This window comes from Nycticebus coucang, chromosome 10 (assembly GCF_027406575.1).
Source record: "Nycticebus coucang isolate mNycCou1 chromosome 10, mNycCou1.pri, whole genome shotgun sequence".
Taxonomy (NCBI): Eukaryota; Metazoa; Chordata; class Mammalia; order Primates; family Lorisidae; genus Nycticebus; species Nycticebus coucang.
The window spans coordinates 55049372-55063982 of record NC_069789.1 but is presented as its reverse complement, the minus strand read 5'-3'; the positions used below and the strand labels follow the sequence as shown (position 1 = coordinate 55063982).

Genomic DNA, 14611 nt, shown 5'->3' with positions numbered 1-14611 from the left:
TTCTTTTTTTTAATAAAAACTAAAATATTGGAAAATCCTTTGTCAAATGTATAACTATCTTAAGTTCTCAATTGTATAACCTTGAGAGGGACTGACTTTAGCAAGAAGATACTTAACATAGTAAAAATATTTTTAGTTAATAATTAAGGAAATAAATAATGATGATATGTTTAAAATGCCATGTATTTAATCATTTAATATCTTGCTTTAATGTCAAGCAACACATTTGCCTATAGAGTACATTATATAACTATGAGCTTGGTTTCAATCAAATACCATTTCTAAATCCAAATCTTTCAAGAGTGTTAGATTGACAAGTATGGATAGATAAGTTGTAGCAATATGGTCCTATACTATACAGAATTTCCCATTTTATCCAGCTACTCAATATCTGTCCTTTTCCAATATACATCTATAATTTACTCAGGAAAGATTTTCTTCAACACTCCACTTCTCAGTGTGTCACCACTTTCTCTTATAGTACCTTAGAACTCACCTCACACTGCCCTATCCCTTCTTTTCAAATGTCACCATTCTCCTGTTTTGTAGCAATCACTTCCTTTCTGTTATTTATAGTTTTACACAATAAGTATGTAAGCTTCTGCCTGGTTAGCTGTAGTGTTCAGGGATGGGTTTGTTACAAAAGAATATCTCATGTCCTAACAAATGCAGATAGATCCTCAAATGCTAGTGTTTATTGGTATCTCCTTCATTGCTGTCCAGTTTCTCTAGAAAAGGATCCTCTGGTCTTCTTCTTCCTTGTTTACTATTATGCAAAATGAGGGAATTACTGTTTTTATATTGTCCTGACTCTGCTTCTTCCTCCACTCTTTAGCCTGTTTCTGCTACCTTACTTTTACACTGCCCCTTTGAGAGCATTTACATTCATCCTTGAAATGATTGTTCCCATCCCTAGAAGAAAAGCCATTGCATTCATCAATTTGTTGTAAGTGAAATATTTTCCTTTCCACTATGAACAGTCATCTCTGTATTGCCCTCAAGTGTTTGCCTGCAGCATCTGCTGAATAATTATATCCTGGGTAGAGGGTACTTGAAGTTATACGAGGTGCTAACTTGGCACTAAAATGCAGTCCAGCAGGTCAGTTATGAAATTTCTGCTGCCAAATATTCTTTCTGACTAAAGGGAGATAAACAATTTTAAGTATGTGATTTATTCTCTCCCCAGTGTTAATAAAGAGACTTGAGAAAAGGAAGTTGGTGAACCAGAGACTTTCAGTGGAAAAATTAAGTATGAATGCAACTGAAGATTGAGCTGCCATTTTGTAATGGGGAAAACTAAGTTCAGAAGAATCAGGTTTTCCTAAAATTTATCCAGTTATGAAATGGTCTTGGGAATAGATTCTAGTCCTGTGTTCACATCATATTTAGCAAATTACCAATTTTCTGACATTGATAGTTTTTGGTTTGAAGATATGATAAATTGTCCCTCATTGTGAATATTTATACACAACAAATGATGCATATTTATATACTTAAAACATTTTTTTCTGAGGAGTTCTTTTTATGTTTTCTATTTTTTATGTCAAGCTCAGTGCCCAGTAGAAGCTTAATAATTTCAAAAAATGTCAGAATATATTAATTTATAATAGTATACATAACTTAAACCTGCTAAAATAAAATGGAAAAATCAAAATCATGTGAGAAATATGGTTCCCTATATTTAAAGTTATCTAGTAATTGTGATAGAGTTTAATTTCAGTCAAACTAAAATGGAAATACGAATCAAATATTTACATTTTTTGGTAAAAATAAATGTATCAGTTTTCCAGAAGAAGAATTTTTCTTTCCTGTTATAAAACTAGTAAAGAAATTTATTGCATGGATTGCATTATGAGGAACAGTGAATAACACAATGTATAGTGCCTTCAATGCCAGGTGATGAGTTTCTCAAAAAGCCAAATATATCATCTCTTCATACAAACTCAGATGATATAGTAAAACATCAGTCAGCATTCATACTTTTACAAGGAGTTAAGCTATTGTGGTTAAAGCAGTTATGTACAGAAGACCTAATTTTATAACAAACATAGATTCTGGAATACACAGAAAATGAATGAATAGTATCTGTCCTCAAGGTCCCCAAATTGGCTGGTTTTACATTTATGGCCATAGTACATTCTGAATTTTTTCCTGTGACAAAAAGTAAGAGTCAAAATTTATTTATGTACTCATTTTTTGCATATGGACATCTAAGTATTCTGGCACCATTTGTTGAAAAGATTACCCCTTTCTCTACTCAATCGTCATGGCACTTTGTGTATAATCAACTAATCCTATAGGTGTCATCATAATATACAGAATAATTTAGAAAATAAAGTGTAGAAAGTGCCAGAGAATTTTAATTAACCTATCTGAACCTTAACTAATGTATACAAAGAGGAAGATAAGAACCATGTCTTAGGTTAGCTCCAAATATAACCATATATGTGTAGCCCCATTCTTATGCCCATTTAACAATGTCTTGATCATTGTGGTTTTATAGTAAGTCTTGAAATCAGAAGTGCCAGTCTTTTTTTTTTTTTGTTGGGGATTCATTGAGGGTACAATAAGCCAGGTTACACTGATTGCAATTGTTAAAGTCCCTCTTGTAATCATGTCTTGCCCCCATAAAGTGTGACACACACCAAGGCCCCACCCCCCTCCCTCCTTACCTCTTTCTGTTTCCCCTCCCATAACCATAATTGTCATTAATTGTCCTCATATCAAAATTGAGTACATAGGATTCATGCTTCTCCATTCTTGTGATGCTTTACTAAGAATAATGTCTTCCACGTCCATCTAGGTTAATAGGAAGGATGTAAAGTCTCCATTTTTTTTAATGGCTGAATAGTATTCCATGGAATACATATACCACAGCTTGTTAATCCATTCCTGGGTTGGTGGGCATTTAGGCTGTTTCCACATTTTGGTGATTGTAAATGGAGCTGCAATAAACAGTCTAGTATAAGTGTCCTTATGGTAAAAGGATTTTTTTCCTTCTCGGTAGATGCCCAGTAATGGGATTGCAGGATCAAATAGGGGGTCTAGCTTGAGTGCTTTGAGGTTTCTCCATACTTCCTTCCAGAAAGGTTGTACTAGTTTTCAGTCCCACCAGCAGTGTAAAAGTGTTCCCTTCTTTCCACATCCACGCCAGCATCTGCAGTTTTGAGATTTTGTGATGTGGGCCATTCTCACTGGGGTTAGATGATATCTTAGGGTTGTTTTGATTTGCATTTCTCTAATATATAGAGATAATGAACATTTTTTCATGTGTTTGTTAGCCATTCGTCTGTCGTCTTTAGAGAAAGTTCTATTCATGTCTCTTGCCCATTGATATATGGGATTGTTGGCTTTTTTCATGTGGATTAATTTGAGTTCTCTATAGATCCTAGTTATCAAGCTTTTGTCTAATTGAAAATATGCAAATATCATTTCCCATTGTGTAGGTTGTCTCTTTGCTTTGGTTATTGTCTCCTTAGCTGTACAGAAGCTTTTCAGTTTCATGAAGTCCCATTTGTTTATTTTTGTTGTTGCAATTGCCATGGCAGTCTTCTTCGTAAAGTCTTTCCCCAGGCCAATATCTTCCAGTGTTTTTTCTATGCTTTCTTGGAGGATTTTTATTGTTTCATGCCTTAACTTTAAGTCCTTTATCCATCTTGAATCAATTTTTGTGAGTGGGGAAAGGTGTGGGTCCAGTTTCAGTCTTTTACATGTAGACATCCAGTTCTCCCAACACCATTTATTGAATAGGGAATCTTTCCCCCAAGGTATATCCTTGTTTGGTTTATCAAAGATTAGGTGGTTGTAAAATGTTAGTTTCATTTCTTGGTTTTCAATTCGATTCCAAGTGTCTATGTCTCTGTTTTTGTGCCAGTACCATGCTGTCTTGAGCACTATGGCTTTGTAGTATGGACTAAAATCTGGTATGCTGATGCCCCCAGCTTTATTTTTGTTAGAGAGAACTGCCTTAGCTATATGGGGTTTTTTCCGGTTCCATACAAAACGCAGAATCATTTTTTCCAAATCTTGAAAGTACGATGTTGGTATTTTGATAGGAATGGCATTGAATAGGTAGATTGCTTTGGGAATTATAGACATTTTAACAATGTTGATTCTTCCCATCCATGAGCATGGTATGTTCTTCCATTTGTTAATATCCTCTGCTATTTCCTTTCTGAGGAGTTCATAGTTTTCTTTATAGAGGTCCTTCACCTCCTTCGTTAGGTATATTCCTAGGTATTTCATTTTCTTTGAAACTATGGTGAAGGGAGTTGTGTCCTTAATTAGCTTCTCATCTTGACTGTTATTGGTGTACACAAAGGCTACTGACTTGTGGACATTGATTTTATATCCTGGAACATTACTGTATTTTTTGATGACTTCTAGGAGTCTTGTGGTTGAGTCTTTGGGGTTCTCTAAGTATAAGCTCATGTCGTCAGCAAAGAGGGAGAGTTTGACCTCCTCTACTCCCATTTGGATTCCCTTTAGTTCCTTGTCTTGCCTAATTGTATTGGCTAGAACTTCCAGCACTATGTTGAATAGTAAAGGTGACAGATGACAACCTTGTCTGGTTCCAGTTCTAAGAGGAAAAACTTTCAGTTTTACTCCATTCAGTAACATGGTAACTGTGGGTTTGTCATAGATAGCTTCAATCAGTTTTAGAAATGTGCCACCTATGCCTACACTCTTCAGTGTTCTAATTAGAAAAGGATGCTGGATTTTATCAAATGCTTTTTCTGCATCTATTGAGAGGATCATGTGATCTTTATTTTTGCATCTGTTAATATGGTGGATAACGTTTATAGACTTGCATATGTTAAACCAGCCTTGCATCCCTGGGATGAAGCCTACTTGATCATGATGAATGACTTTTTTAATGATAAGCTGTAATCTATTGGCTAGGATTTTGTTGAGAATTTTTGTATCTATATTCATGAGTGAGATTGGTCTGAAATTCTCCTTTTTGTTTGGGTCTTTTCCTGGTTTTGGTATCAGGGTGATGTTTGCTTCATAGAATGTGTTTGGGAAGATTCCTTCTTCCTCAATTTTTTGGAATAATTTCTGCAGTACAGGAATAAGGTCTTCCTTGAAGGTTTGATAGAATTCTGGAGTGAAGCCATCTGGACTAGGGCATTTTTTGTTTGGAAGCTTTTTTATTGTTTCTTTGATCTCAGTGCTTGAAATTGGTCTGTTCAGGAGGTCTACTTCTTCCTGGTTGAGTCTAGGGAGAGGAAGTGATTCCAAATATTGATCCATTTCTTTCACATTGTCAAATTTCTGGGCATAGAGTTTCTGGTAGTATTCAGACATGATCTCTTGTATCTCTGTGGGATCAGTTGTTATTTCCCCTTTATCATTTCTGATTGAGGTTACTAGAGATTTTACTTTTCTATTCCTCGTTGGTCTGGGCAATGGTTTATCTATTTTATTTATTTTTTCAAAAACCAACTCCTTTTTTCATTAATTTTCTGAATGATTCTTTTGTTTTCAATTTCATTGATCTCTGATTTGATTTTGGATATTTCTTTTCCTCTGCTGAGTTTAGGCTTAGATTGTTCTTCTTTTTCCAATTCCATAAGATCTCTTGTGAGATTGTTGATGTGCTCTCTTTCTGTTTTTCAAATGTAGGCATCTAAAGCGATGAATTTTGCTCTCACAACTGCTTTTGCAGTATCCCACAGGTTTTGGTAGCTTGTGTCTTCATTGTTGTTATGCTCAAGGAAGTTAATGATTTCCTGTTTTATTTCTTCCTGCACCCATCTGTTATTCAACAGAAGATTGTTTAATTTCCATGCCTTTGGGTGGGGTCGAGCATTTTTGGTAGAGTTGAGTTCCACCTTTAGTGCCTTACGGTCTGAGAAGATACAAGATAAATTTCAATTCTTTTGATTCTGTTGATATTTGTTTTGTGTCCCAGGATATGATCAATTTTGGAGAATGTTCCATGGGGTGATGAGAAGCATGTATATTCTTTATCTTTGGGATGGAGTGTTCTATATGCGTCTATCAAGCACAGTTGTTCTAGGGTCTCATTTAAATCTCTTATATCCTTGTTTAATTTCTGTTTAGAGGATCTGTCCAGCTCTGTAAGAGGAGTGATAAGGTCCCCTGTTATTATGGTATTATCAGATATCATATTGCTCAGGCTGAGTAAGGTCTGTTTCAAGAATCTGGGAGCATTTAAATTGGGTGCATAAATATTTAGAATTAAAATGTCTTCTTGTTGTATTTTTCCCTTGACAAATATAAAGTGACCATCTTTGTCTTTTTTGACTTTAGTTGCTTTAAATCCACATGTATCTGAAAATAAGATTGCAACTCCTCTTTTCTTCTGAATGCCATTTGCCTGAAAAATTGTCTTCCAACCCTTGACTCGGAGCTTTAATTTGTCTTTTGAAGCCAGGTGTGTTTCTTGCAGACAGCAAATGGATGGCTTGTGTTTTTTAATCCAGTCAGCCAATCTATGTCTCTTCAGTGGGGAATTCAAGCCATTAACATTTATTGAGATAATTGATAAGTATGGTAGTATTCTACTCGTCTTATTTTGTGTGAGTCCATTGCTTAGTTTTATGTTTGCATCAGTGTGGAGGTTAGGTTCTGTCCTTTAATTTCTGAGTTCTTGCTTTGCTGCTGATCCATTGTGGTGGTCAGTGTGCAGAACAGGTTGAAATATTTCCTGTAGGGCTGGTCTTGTTGTGGCGAATTTCCTCAATGTTTGTATATCCATAAATGATTTGATTTCTCTGTCAATTTTGAAGCTTAGCTTAGCTGGGTACAGAATTCTGGGCTGGAAATTGTTCTGTTTAAGTAGATTCAAGGTAGATGACCATTGTCTTCTTGCTTGGAAAGTTTCATTAGAGAAGTCTGCGGTCACTCTGATGGATTTGCCCCTGTAGGTCAACTGGCGCTTACTCCTGGCAGCTTGCAGAATCTTTTCTTTTGTCTTGACTTTGGACAGGTTCATCACAATGTGTCTTGGAGAAGCTCAGTTAGAGTTGAGGCGACCTGGGGTCTGATAGCCCTCTGAAAGCAGTGTGTCAGAATCTTTGGTGATATTTGGAAATTTTCTTTTATAATATTCTCTAGTATGGCTTCCATTCCTCTGGGGCATTCTTCTGCCCCTTCTGGAATTCCTATAACTCGTATGTTGGAACGCTTCATAAAGTCCCATAATTCTGACAGTGAACATTCTGCTTTCTCTCTCTTCTTTTCTTCCTCTTTTACTATCTGAGTTATCTCAAAAACTTTGTCTTCTACCTCTGAAATTCTTTCTTCTGCATGGTCTAACCTGTATCTGATACTTTCCATTGCATCTTTAATTTCCCTAATTGACTGTTTCAGTTCCTTCAGCTCTGCTATATCCTTTTTATATTCTTCATATCGTTCATCTCTTATTTGATTCTGTTTTTGAATTTCCTTTCGGTTATTTTCCACTTTATTAGAAGTTTCCTTCATTGTTTCCATCATTTCTTTCATTGTTTTCAACATGTGTATTCTAAATTCCCTTTCTGTCATTCCTAACATTTCTTTATAGGTGGAATCCTGTACAGTAGCTACCTCATGGTCCCTTGGTGGGGTTGTTCTGGACTGGTTCTTCATGTTGCCTGGAGTTTTCTGCTGATTCTTCCTCATGAGTGATTTCTTTTATCTGTTTCCTTGCACTAATTTTCCTTTCACTTCCTCTTGCTCTTTAAGTTCTCGTGCCTGTGGACTAAGGGTTACAGGACCAGAAGGGTGAGAAGGTTGAAGAGCAAAAAAGGGATGAAAGAAAGGAGGACTGAGTGATAAGTAAAAAAAAGAAAAATAGAGAAAGGAGACGGGGTGTGTAAAAGGAATATTGACAAAAAGAAGAGAGGCACAGAAAGAGGGAGGCAGAGCAATATAGGTGTACAGTAGGGTACTTTGATACAACCTTAAAAAAAATCACCTTCTGGGGGTGCCCAGTTGGGTGGTTCCCTTGAGGTCAGCAGTTCTTTGCTAACCTGATCAGACACAGTACCCCACCTCCACCAAGTAGAGAGGAAAGACAAAAATGCTATAAATCAAACCAAAACAAGCAAACAGAAAACTTTACGGGATAAAATTGGGTGGAAAACCAGATCATAGCGGTAGAAACACTAACAAAAATGAAGTTCTAATTATTGAAATAGGCAGCAATGGGAAATTATAATTAAACTAGAAAAATTGAGAAAGAAAAAGGATCTGTATGGAAAAGGTTGAACTTAAAAAACAAAACAACAATCAACAACATCAAAATAAACAAAAAAACCCAACCAAACCCCCCCCCCAAAAAAAAAACACAACCAAAAACAAAGCAGCTTGTATATGTCATTGAATATTGTCTGGGCAACACGTGGTCTTCTGGGGTATGAGATGTTAATCACAGTTCTGTTACAACTGGAGGCTGCTAGTTCCTCAAACCCCAGCAGGTAGACACCCTAAATCTCTCTTCAGCCCACTTAAAAGGCACTTTGAACTTGTTCAATTGCTGAGCAGAAGCTTTCCCAGGGAAGTGCTTGTCGGTGGAATCACTGCTGAAGTGGCTATCCACTTACCCTGTGTGCCAAAACTGGTCTCCCTCTGCCCCCGAGGGTTAGGGCTGCAAGGCGGCCCAAACCCCGCCCTTAGGCTACTTGGTCGCTGGGTTACCAGCTCCCACCCAATTCTAGCTCTGCGACCCTGAGGGCGGAGGTTGCCGGGGCAGATCACTCACAATGGCTGCCTGTGACCCAGAGCCAAACACTATTAGCTCCGTCTGGCTCAGCGGCTCAGACTGGGGCCCTAGGCAAAGGCCAAAGTTCTCCTCACTCCCGCTCAGGCTCTCCCCAAGGCAGTTCAGCTGAGTGCCAAGTCCAAAGACACCAAAACAGTTCACAGGTAAGGTCTTTCTGGTTTGCAGTCTCGTTGCTACTGAACTTACAGTTGCGGGCAGGTTTAGACGGATTGAACTCATGCGACCACTTGCCAGTTTTCCACTGTTTTAGTCCTCCTCTTGGGGTCCAGAAGTCTCTCGCTGACTCCCTGTATCCTCTCATGGGTGATGATAGGCAGATCCCACTAGCCAGAGACGCCTGGAGTCCTATCTCCCCAGACTCACGGTGCCCAGATGCAAGGAAGATGTTACTCGGCTCCCATCTTGCTCCCCCTGCCAGAAGTGCCAGTCTTTCAACTTTTATTTCTTTTGCAAAATGTTTTGGATATTGTAGGATTGTAGATTTTAGAAATAGCTTGTCAATTTCTACAAAAACCTCTACTGAGATTTGGGCTTATAAGGCACCCACTTTATTTGATTTCTCTGCATAGTCTACAAGCAGTGTGTGTGTGTGTGTGTGTGTAGGGGTCCACTATCTTATAAGAAGGAAATTGGGTCCTGTGAGTTTAAGGGAATCCAGGGTTAAATGGTCTATAGCAGTGAGTTTTAACTGGTGTGCCATGGCACACCGGTGTGCTTTGAGAGGAGGATCTTAGGTGTGCCACAGAAAATTTTAAAGATCATTAATTCAAATATTTTTGAAAGAAGTTTAAAACACGGTACGTGTATTCATTTTTTAAAGCTTTTTAAAAAATCAACATAATTTAAATGTGCCGTGGAAGTTTATCTATGGGTTCAAGTGTACTATGAGAAAAAAATGTTGGAAAACACTGTTCTGTAGTACATTCACCCAGATAGTCTCATTCCAAATTCAAAGATACCACTTCTTCCATGAATTAGACAAGAGGAAAAGGTTTGTTTGTTTTTAGATATATCACACAGTGTATATGGTACTTCAGGGTAATGGATACAGTGAATAATCATATATTGTACATAAGCACCCTTTTCATAGGTGACCCTTGAGAGAGCCAAGAATTCATCTTTTATGCAGTTCTCCTATTCTTTTAAAATTAGGTTCTCAGCTGGTCCTTAGCATTATTAGTCCCTCAGCCACCTGAGAGAAGAGTTTCTTTAGAAGCTAACAAGGAAGCTTTCTAGCTTTCACACTTGGATTTTATTGGGATTGATTGCGTTGAGCTTGCATTTTCACCTAAGGGTGATTCTCAGCCACCCAATTTTATAATCCTTATTGTTATTTCTACTGGACCTCTCATATGTCAGAGGTATCCCTTAAGCTAGTGATCTCTTTCTACGTTTCATGACAGTTTATCAGGTGAACAATGTGATAGTTACCTTGGAACAGCAAGCGGGGGAGCTATTGATATTCTTTGACTGCCAGTTGACCATCTTTAGATTTTGCTTCCTAGGTCTGCTTGTGGTCAGTTTCCTGAGAAGGGATTCAGGTGCATATGAATTTTTGAGGACCTGTTTTTCAAGAAAATGACTGGAAGAAAATGAAGCTGCCAGAGAGGGAGGGAAAAGAGCTAAGCAAGAATATGTTCTAAGGAAACAAGTCGCCTTCACCAGATCCACTGTGGGCTCAAAACCATAAGCTGCACCACAGAGCCATCCAGACTTGAAGCAAAGGCTTTTGTGCACCAATATCAGTTGCTCTGGGGGCTGGGAAATAACTTCCTAGGTGGATCTGGTTGATGTGGCTCCTGTCCTCCAGGGCATTCTGTGGAGAACATCACAGACAGAACCCATTACCTGCAGTGCATGTAGCACCTGAAACACCTGAAGCACCTGGAGCAGGAGCAAATGGTCCTCAACAATTCAATTTACTCCAAAGAGGCTGAGACAGTGTCTGTCTTGGCAGATAATTCTTGACCAATAAGTGGAAATTACTATAGCATAAAGAAAAGCTTGGATTTTGGAATCAGTCTTGAATAAATTTTAGCTTAGCACTAATTATCTGAGAGATTTAGAGAGTTTTAATTAACCTATCTGAACCTATTAACTAATGTATACAAAGAGGAAGATAAGAACCATGTAATAGGGTTGTTGGAGATCAATTGTGACAATTTGTGTAAAATTCTGGTCTGTTGCATGCTTAAAAATTAATACCAGGTTAATAAAGCCTTCTGGTTATTCATTTCAATTATTTCTCAATTGTGCTTCCTCTTTACAAAGGAAGCAGAAACTAAGTGGATTTATATGCTTTCCTTTCTCTCTAGGAAGTTGAAATTCAATTGTGCTTTCACCAATTTCTAAACAAATTTGCTCTGTTTATATAATTCTTATTTATTTTTGAGAGGTAAGCATTTTGGCTATCGTTGGTATTTAGCAGTCATTCCAACTTAACTGGTTGTGAAGATCATTTTAGGATATGTTCTGGAGCCTACTCTCTTATTTGTACAACTCTCTCTTTCTGGAACAGACACCCACAGTTGGTGGGTGAGATGTAGAATCCAGATTTGTGCTTTCATCTGTCTCCCCTTAGGAGACTACATTTCAGAAAGTATGGATGAATATCTAGACAGTTTAGTATGACTAAGGGAAATTTTGTCTTGTGGTTAGCTACCCATAAAGAAAATCAAGTGTGCTGAGCTTCCCCATGACCAAGTACCATTCAGATATTCTGTAAGTGTTAATAATCATTCTTTTTTCTTAATTCATTGTCCTCAGTCAGTTAAATTTCAGTACATGCTTTTTTTCTGTGTTGCTAACATAGCTATTTTAGAATAGTTTTCAGAATAGAACAGTATCACTGAGTGAATCATTTGGTGTCTTAGATATATGAGTAGGGAAAAAGAGTTTCTTTTCCCACTGCAGTATTGTAAAACTAATTATTGTTTGGAAGAGATTCTTGAATATATTCATACTTATAATCTGTTATTACTCTGTTCTGGCTAATCTGTCTAATAAAGAAATTTAACCTTGTAGATTGTTTTAAAAAAATTCATTCTTCCACGAGCAATTCATACTATCAGTTGAGGAAGCCATTTTCTTGGACAAGAACTGCTTGTCAACCTGCACTTTCTCTCTGGCTATGACTTTTAATTTCTGTTGAGCCACCACATACATGATGCCTCAGGAGCTGCAGTCCCTTTTGCCTTTTGCTCTTATATACCAAGAGAGGAATCGTGTATATCCAGAGCGTGCCTACTAAAATACACACAGAATCACAGAGCACTCTTGCATCAAATCCCAGACTCTTCTGTCTAAGAAAGCGCCACGTCAGCCCCTCTTGCCAGGGCTGTGTTCAGTACCTGGTCTTCTGGTCACTCCCCCAGCCCTCCCCTTCAGTGACACTTACTGGGAGCTTGATAAGGCTGAGCTCCTGGCCTTATGCACCATTTCAACTACACTTAGTGACAGGTGTCTGGAACATTGAGCCCCAGTGTGGCCCCTCTGAGATACTGTGCCATGTCCTCTGACTTGCCGAACACTTTCCCAGCATGGTGCCTATTTGGGGTCTTGATTCTATTGCTGTGCCCATCTGGCTTGTGTGGTGAGTACAGTGGTTGTGGGGAAAAGGGAGTGTTTCTTCAAGATATGGAGAAAGGTTTCCAATGATGAATTAATCAAATCTAGCCAAATGGTTGCAATTCACAAGGTTATTGAGAGAGTACAATGAACTATGTTATTAATAAATATAAAGAATTTTAAAATATTAAGAAAATTATTGTAATTCAGATAGAGGGTGTTATTAGAATATGAAAGTGTCAATATGCATAAAGCTTTGCAAGAATGCTTTCAAAAGGCAAAACCTTTAATTTATATTTATTTCAACAAGTTGACAGAAAATTGTCTTATTCTAGGCCAGGCATGGTGGCTCACGTCTGTAATCCTAGCACTCTGGGAGGCTAAGGTGGGTGGATTGCCTGATCTCACAGTTTTGAGACCAGTCTGAGCCAGAATGAGCCCTCATCTCTAAAAATAGCTGGGCATTATTGCGGGCACTTGCAGTCCCAGCTACTTAGGAGGCTGAGACAAGAGAATTATTACAACCCAAGAGTTTGAGGTTGCTGTGAGCTATGAGGCCACAGTACTCTACCCAGGGTGAAAAACTGAGATTTTTGTCTCAAAAAGAAAAAAAAAAGAAAGAAAGGAAAGAAAAAGAAAAAGAAAAAGAAAATGGCCTTATTCTAACAAAATCATCATATTATGGTAATTATTTTGAAAGGTAAATAATAACGTATTCTGAGGAAACTACCTTCTTCTAACTTGCATAAAAATATTTTATGGACCAGTTATGATTCTGAAGTCATAAACTCACATAGATTATTAAAAATAATGATAATCATAATAATAATTTAGCATTTGACTAGGCACATAACAAGAATTAACTCAATGACTCCACCCAATCATTGTGTGCACTACTACTATCATCATTTTGCAGATGAAGAAACTATTCACAAAAGTTAAAAGGCTTGTGCAAGATCATGCACCTGGTATGGGAAGGAAACCACTGATGCCTTGTACTCTTTTTTTTTTTTATTGTTGGGGATTCATTGAGGGTACAATAAGCCAGTTACACTGATTGCAATTGTTAGGTAAAGTCCCTCTTGCAATCATGTCTTGCCCCCATAAAGTGTGACACACACTAAGGCCCCACCCTCCTCCCTCCATCCCTCTTTCAGCCATTAAAAAAAATGGAGACTTTACATCCTTCGTATTAACCTGGATGGAAGTGGAAGACATTATTCTTAGTAAAACATCACAAAAATGGAGAAGCATGAATCCTATGTACTCAATCTTGATATGAGTACAATTAATGACAATTAAGTTTATGGGGGGGGAAGCAAGAAGCAGAAGCAGAAAGATGCCTTGTACTCTTACTTTTGCCCTCATGAAATGATAATAATTATATCCTGGGGACTTCTGGAACAGTGGTGTGAGGACTTTGAGGTGAACTTTCCCTGTAGAGGTATTCACCGAGCTGGTCAAAATTAGCAAGGAAAACCATTCAAGCTCTCTAGAGATTGATAAAAGTGCTTACAACAAATTGAGAAGCATTTATTAAGCAAAAATATAATGACTTGTTATGAATAGTGGGAGGACATTGAAATAGAACTAGAGATTGCATCCAGCCACCAACAGCTCTATCTTACAGAAGAACTGTTCCTGTGGGTTCACAAGTGGCATTTGCCATCTTCTCCAGATCCCTGGTGTGTAAAAGGTATTTAGGGTGGATTTGGCAACCAGGGAACATTGTGTGATAGCATGTGCCCGAACTCTAAACTGTGGAAAGCCTATATTGGATAGGTGGCAACAGCCAGACATCAGTGTCTGCTCCTCCACCCCAAATTCCATTATATAGGGAGGATAGAGGTGGGAAGGTGGTATGGAATTTAGTTCCCCTTTCCTGCATGGCTTGTGGTTACAGGAGAGCTATTATAGGGCTCAGGAGGGGCCCACTGAACTTCCTAGAATGGAAGAACTATTGTAAGTAGATTTGTGGTGCCAAAGTGGTACCTCCCATCTTCCCCAGCTTCTTAGAATAGAAGAACTACTGTGAGTAGATTTGATACCTAGTGACTGTTGGCAGGCCTTATTCCTCCAGTCTGGTCTTTGGACTATTGTACTTGATGTGGGAAGTACCGTTTCTACTGCCTCCTCCTTCCCCTCTCCATAGCTCTTACACCATAGGAAGGACTCTGGTGAGGCATCTGGCGATGAATTAGTTCCTTAATTGGTCCCAACTCCAGATATTTTTCCAGAGAAGATATGTGCAAGCTCCAAATGCTGTCAACTTCCTGCCCCAGCAAAGGGGATAAACTTCAACTGGATCAG

At 38.1% G+C, this 14611-nt stretch overlaps 1 protein-coding gene across 1 annotated transcript in view; it reads left to right on the top strand.

The window, feature by feature from the left end:
* The window catches only part of LOC128596413 (C4b-binding protein alpha chain-like), a 57926-nt gene that overhangs the window by 3390 nt on the left and 39925 nt on the right, over positions 1 to 14611 (top strand). The window contains exon 2 of the mRNA XM_053606050.1: positions 13871 to 13997. Coding sequence (XP_053462025.1) covers positions 13871 to 13997 — 127 coding nt within the window. The remainder of the gene's footprint in view (positions 1 to 13870; positions 13998 to 14611) is intronic.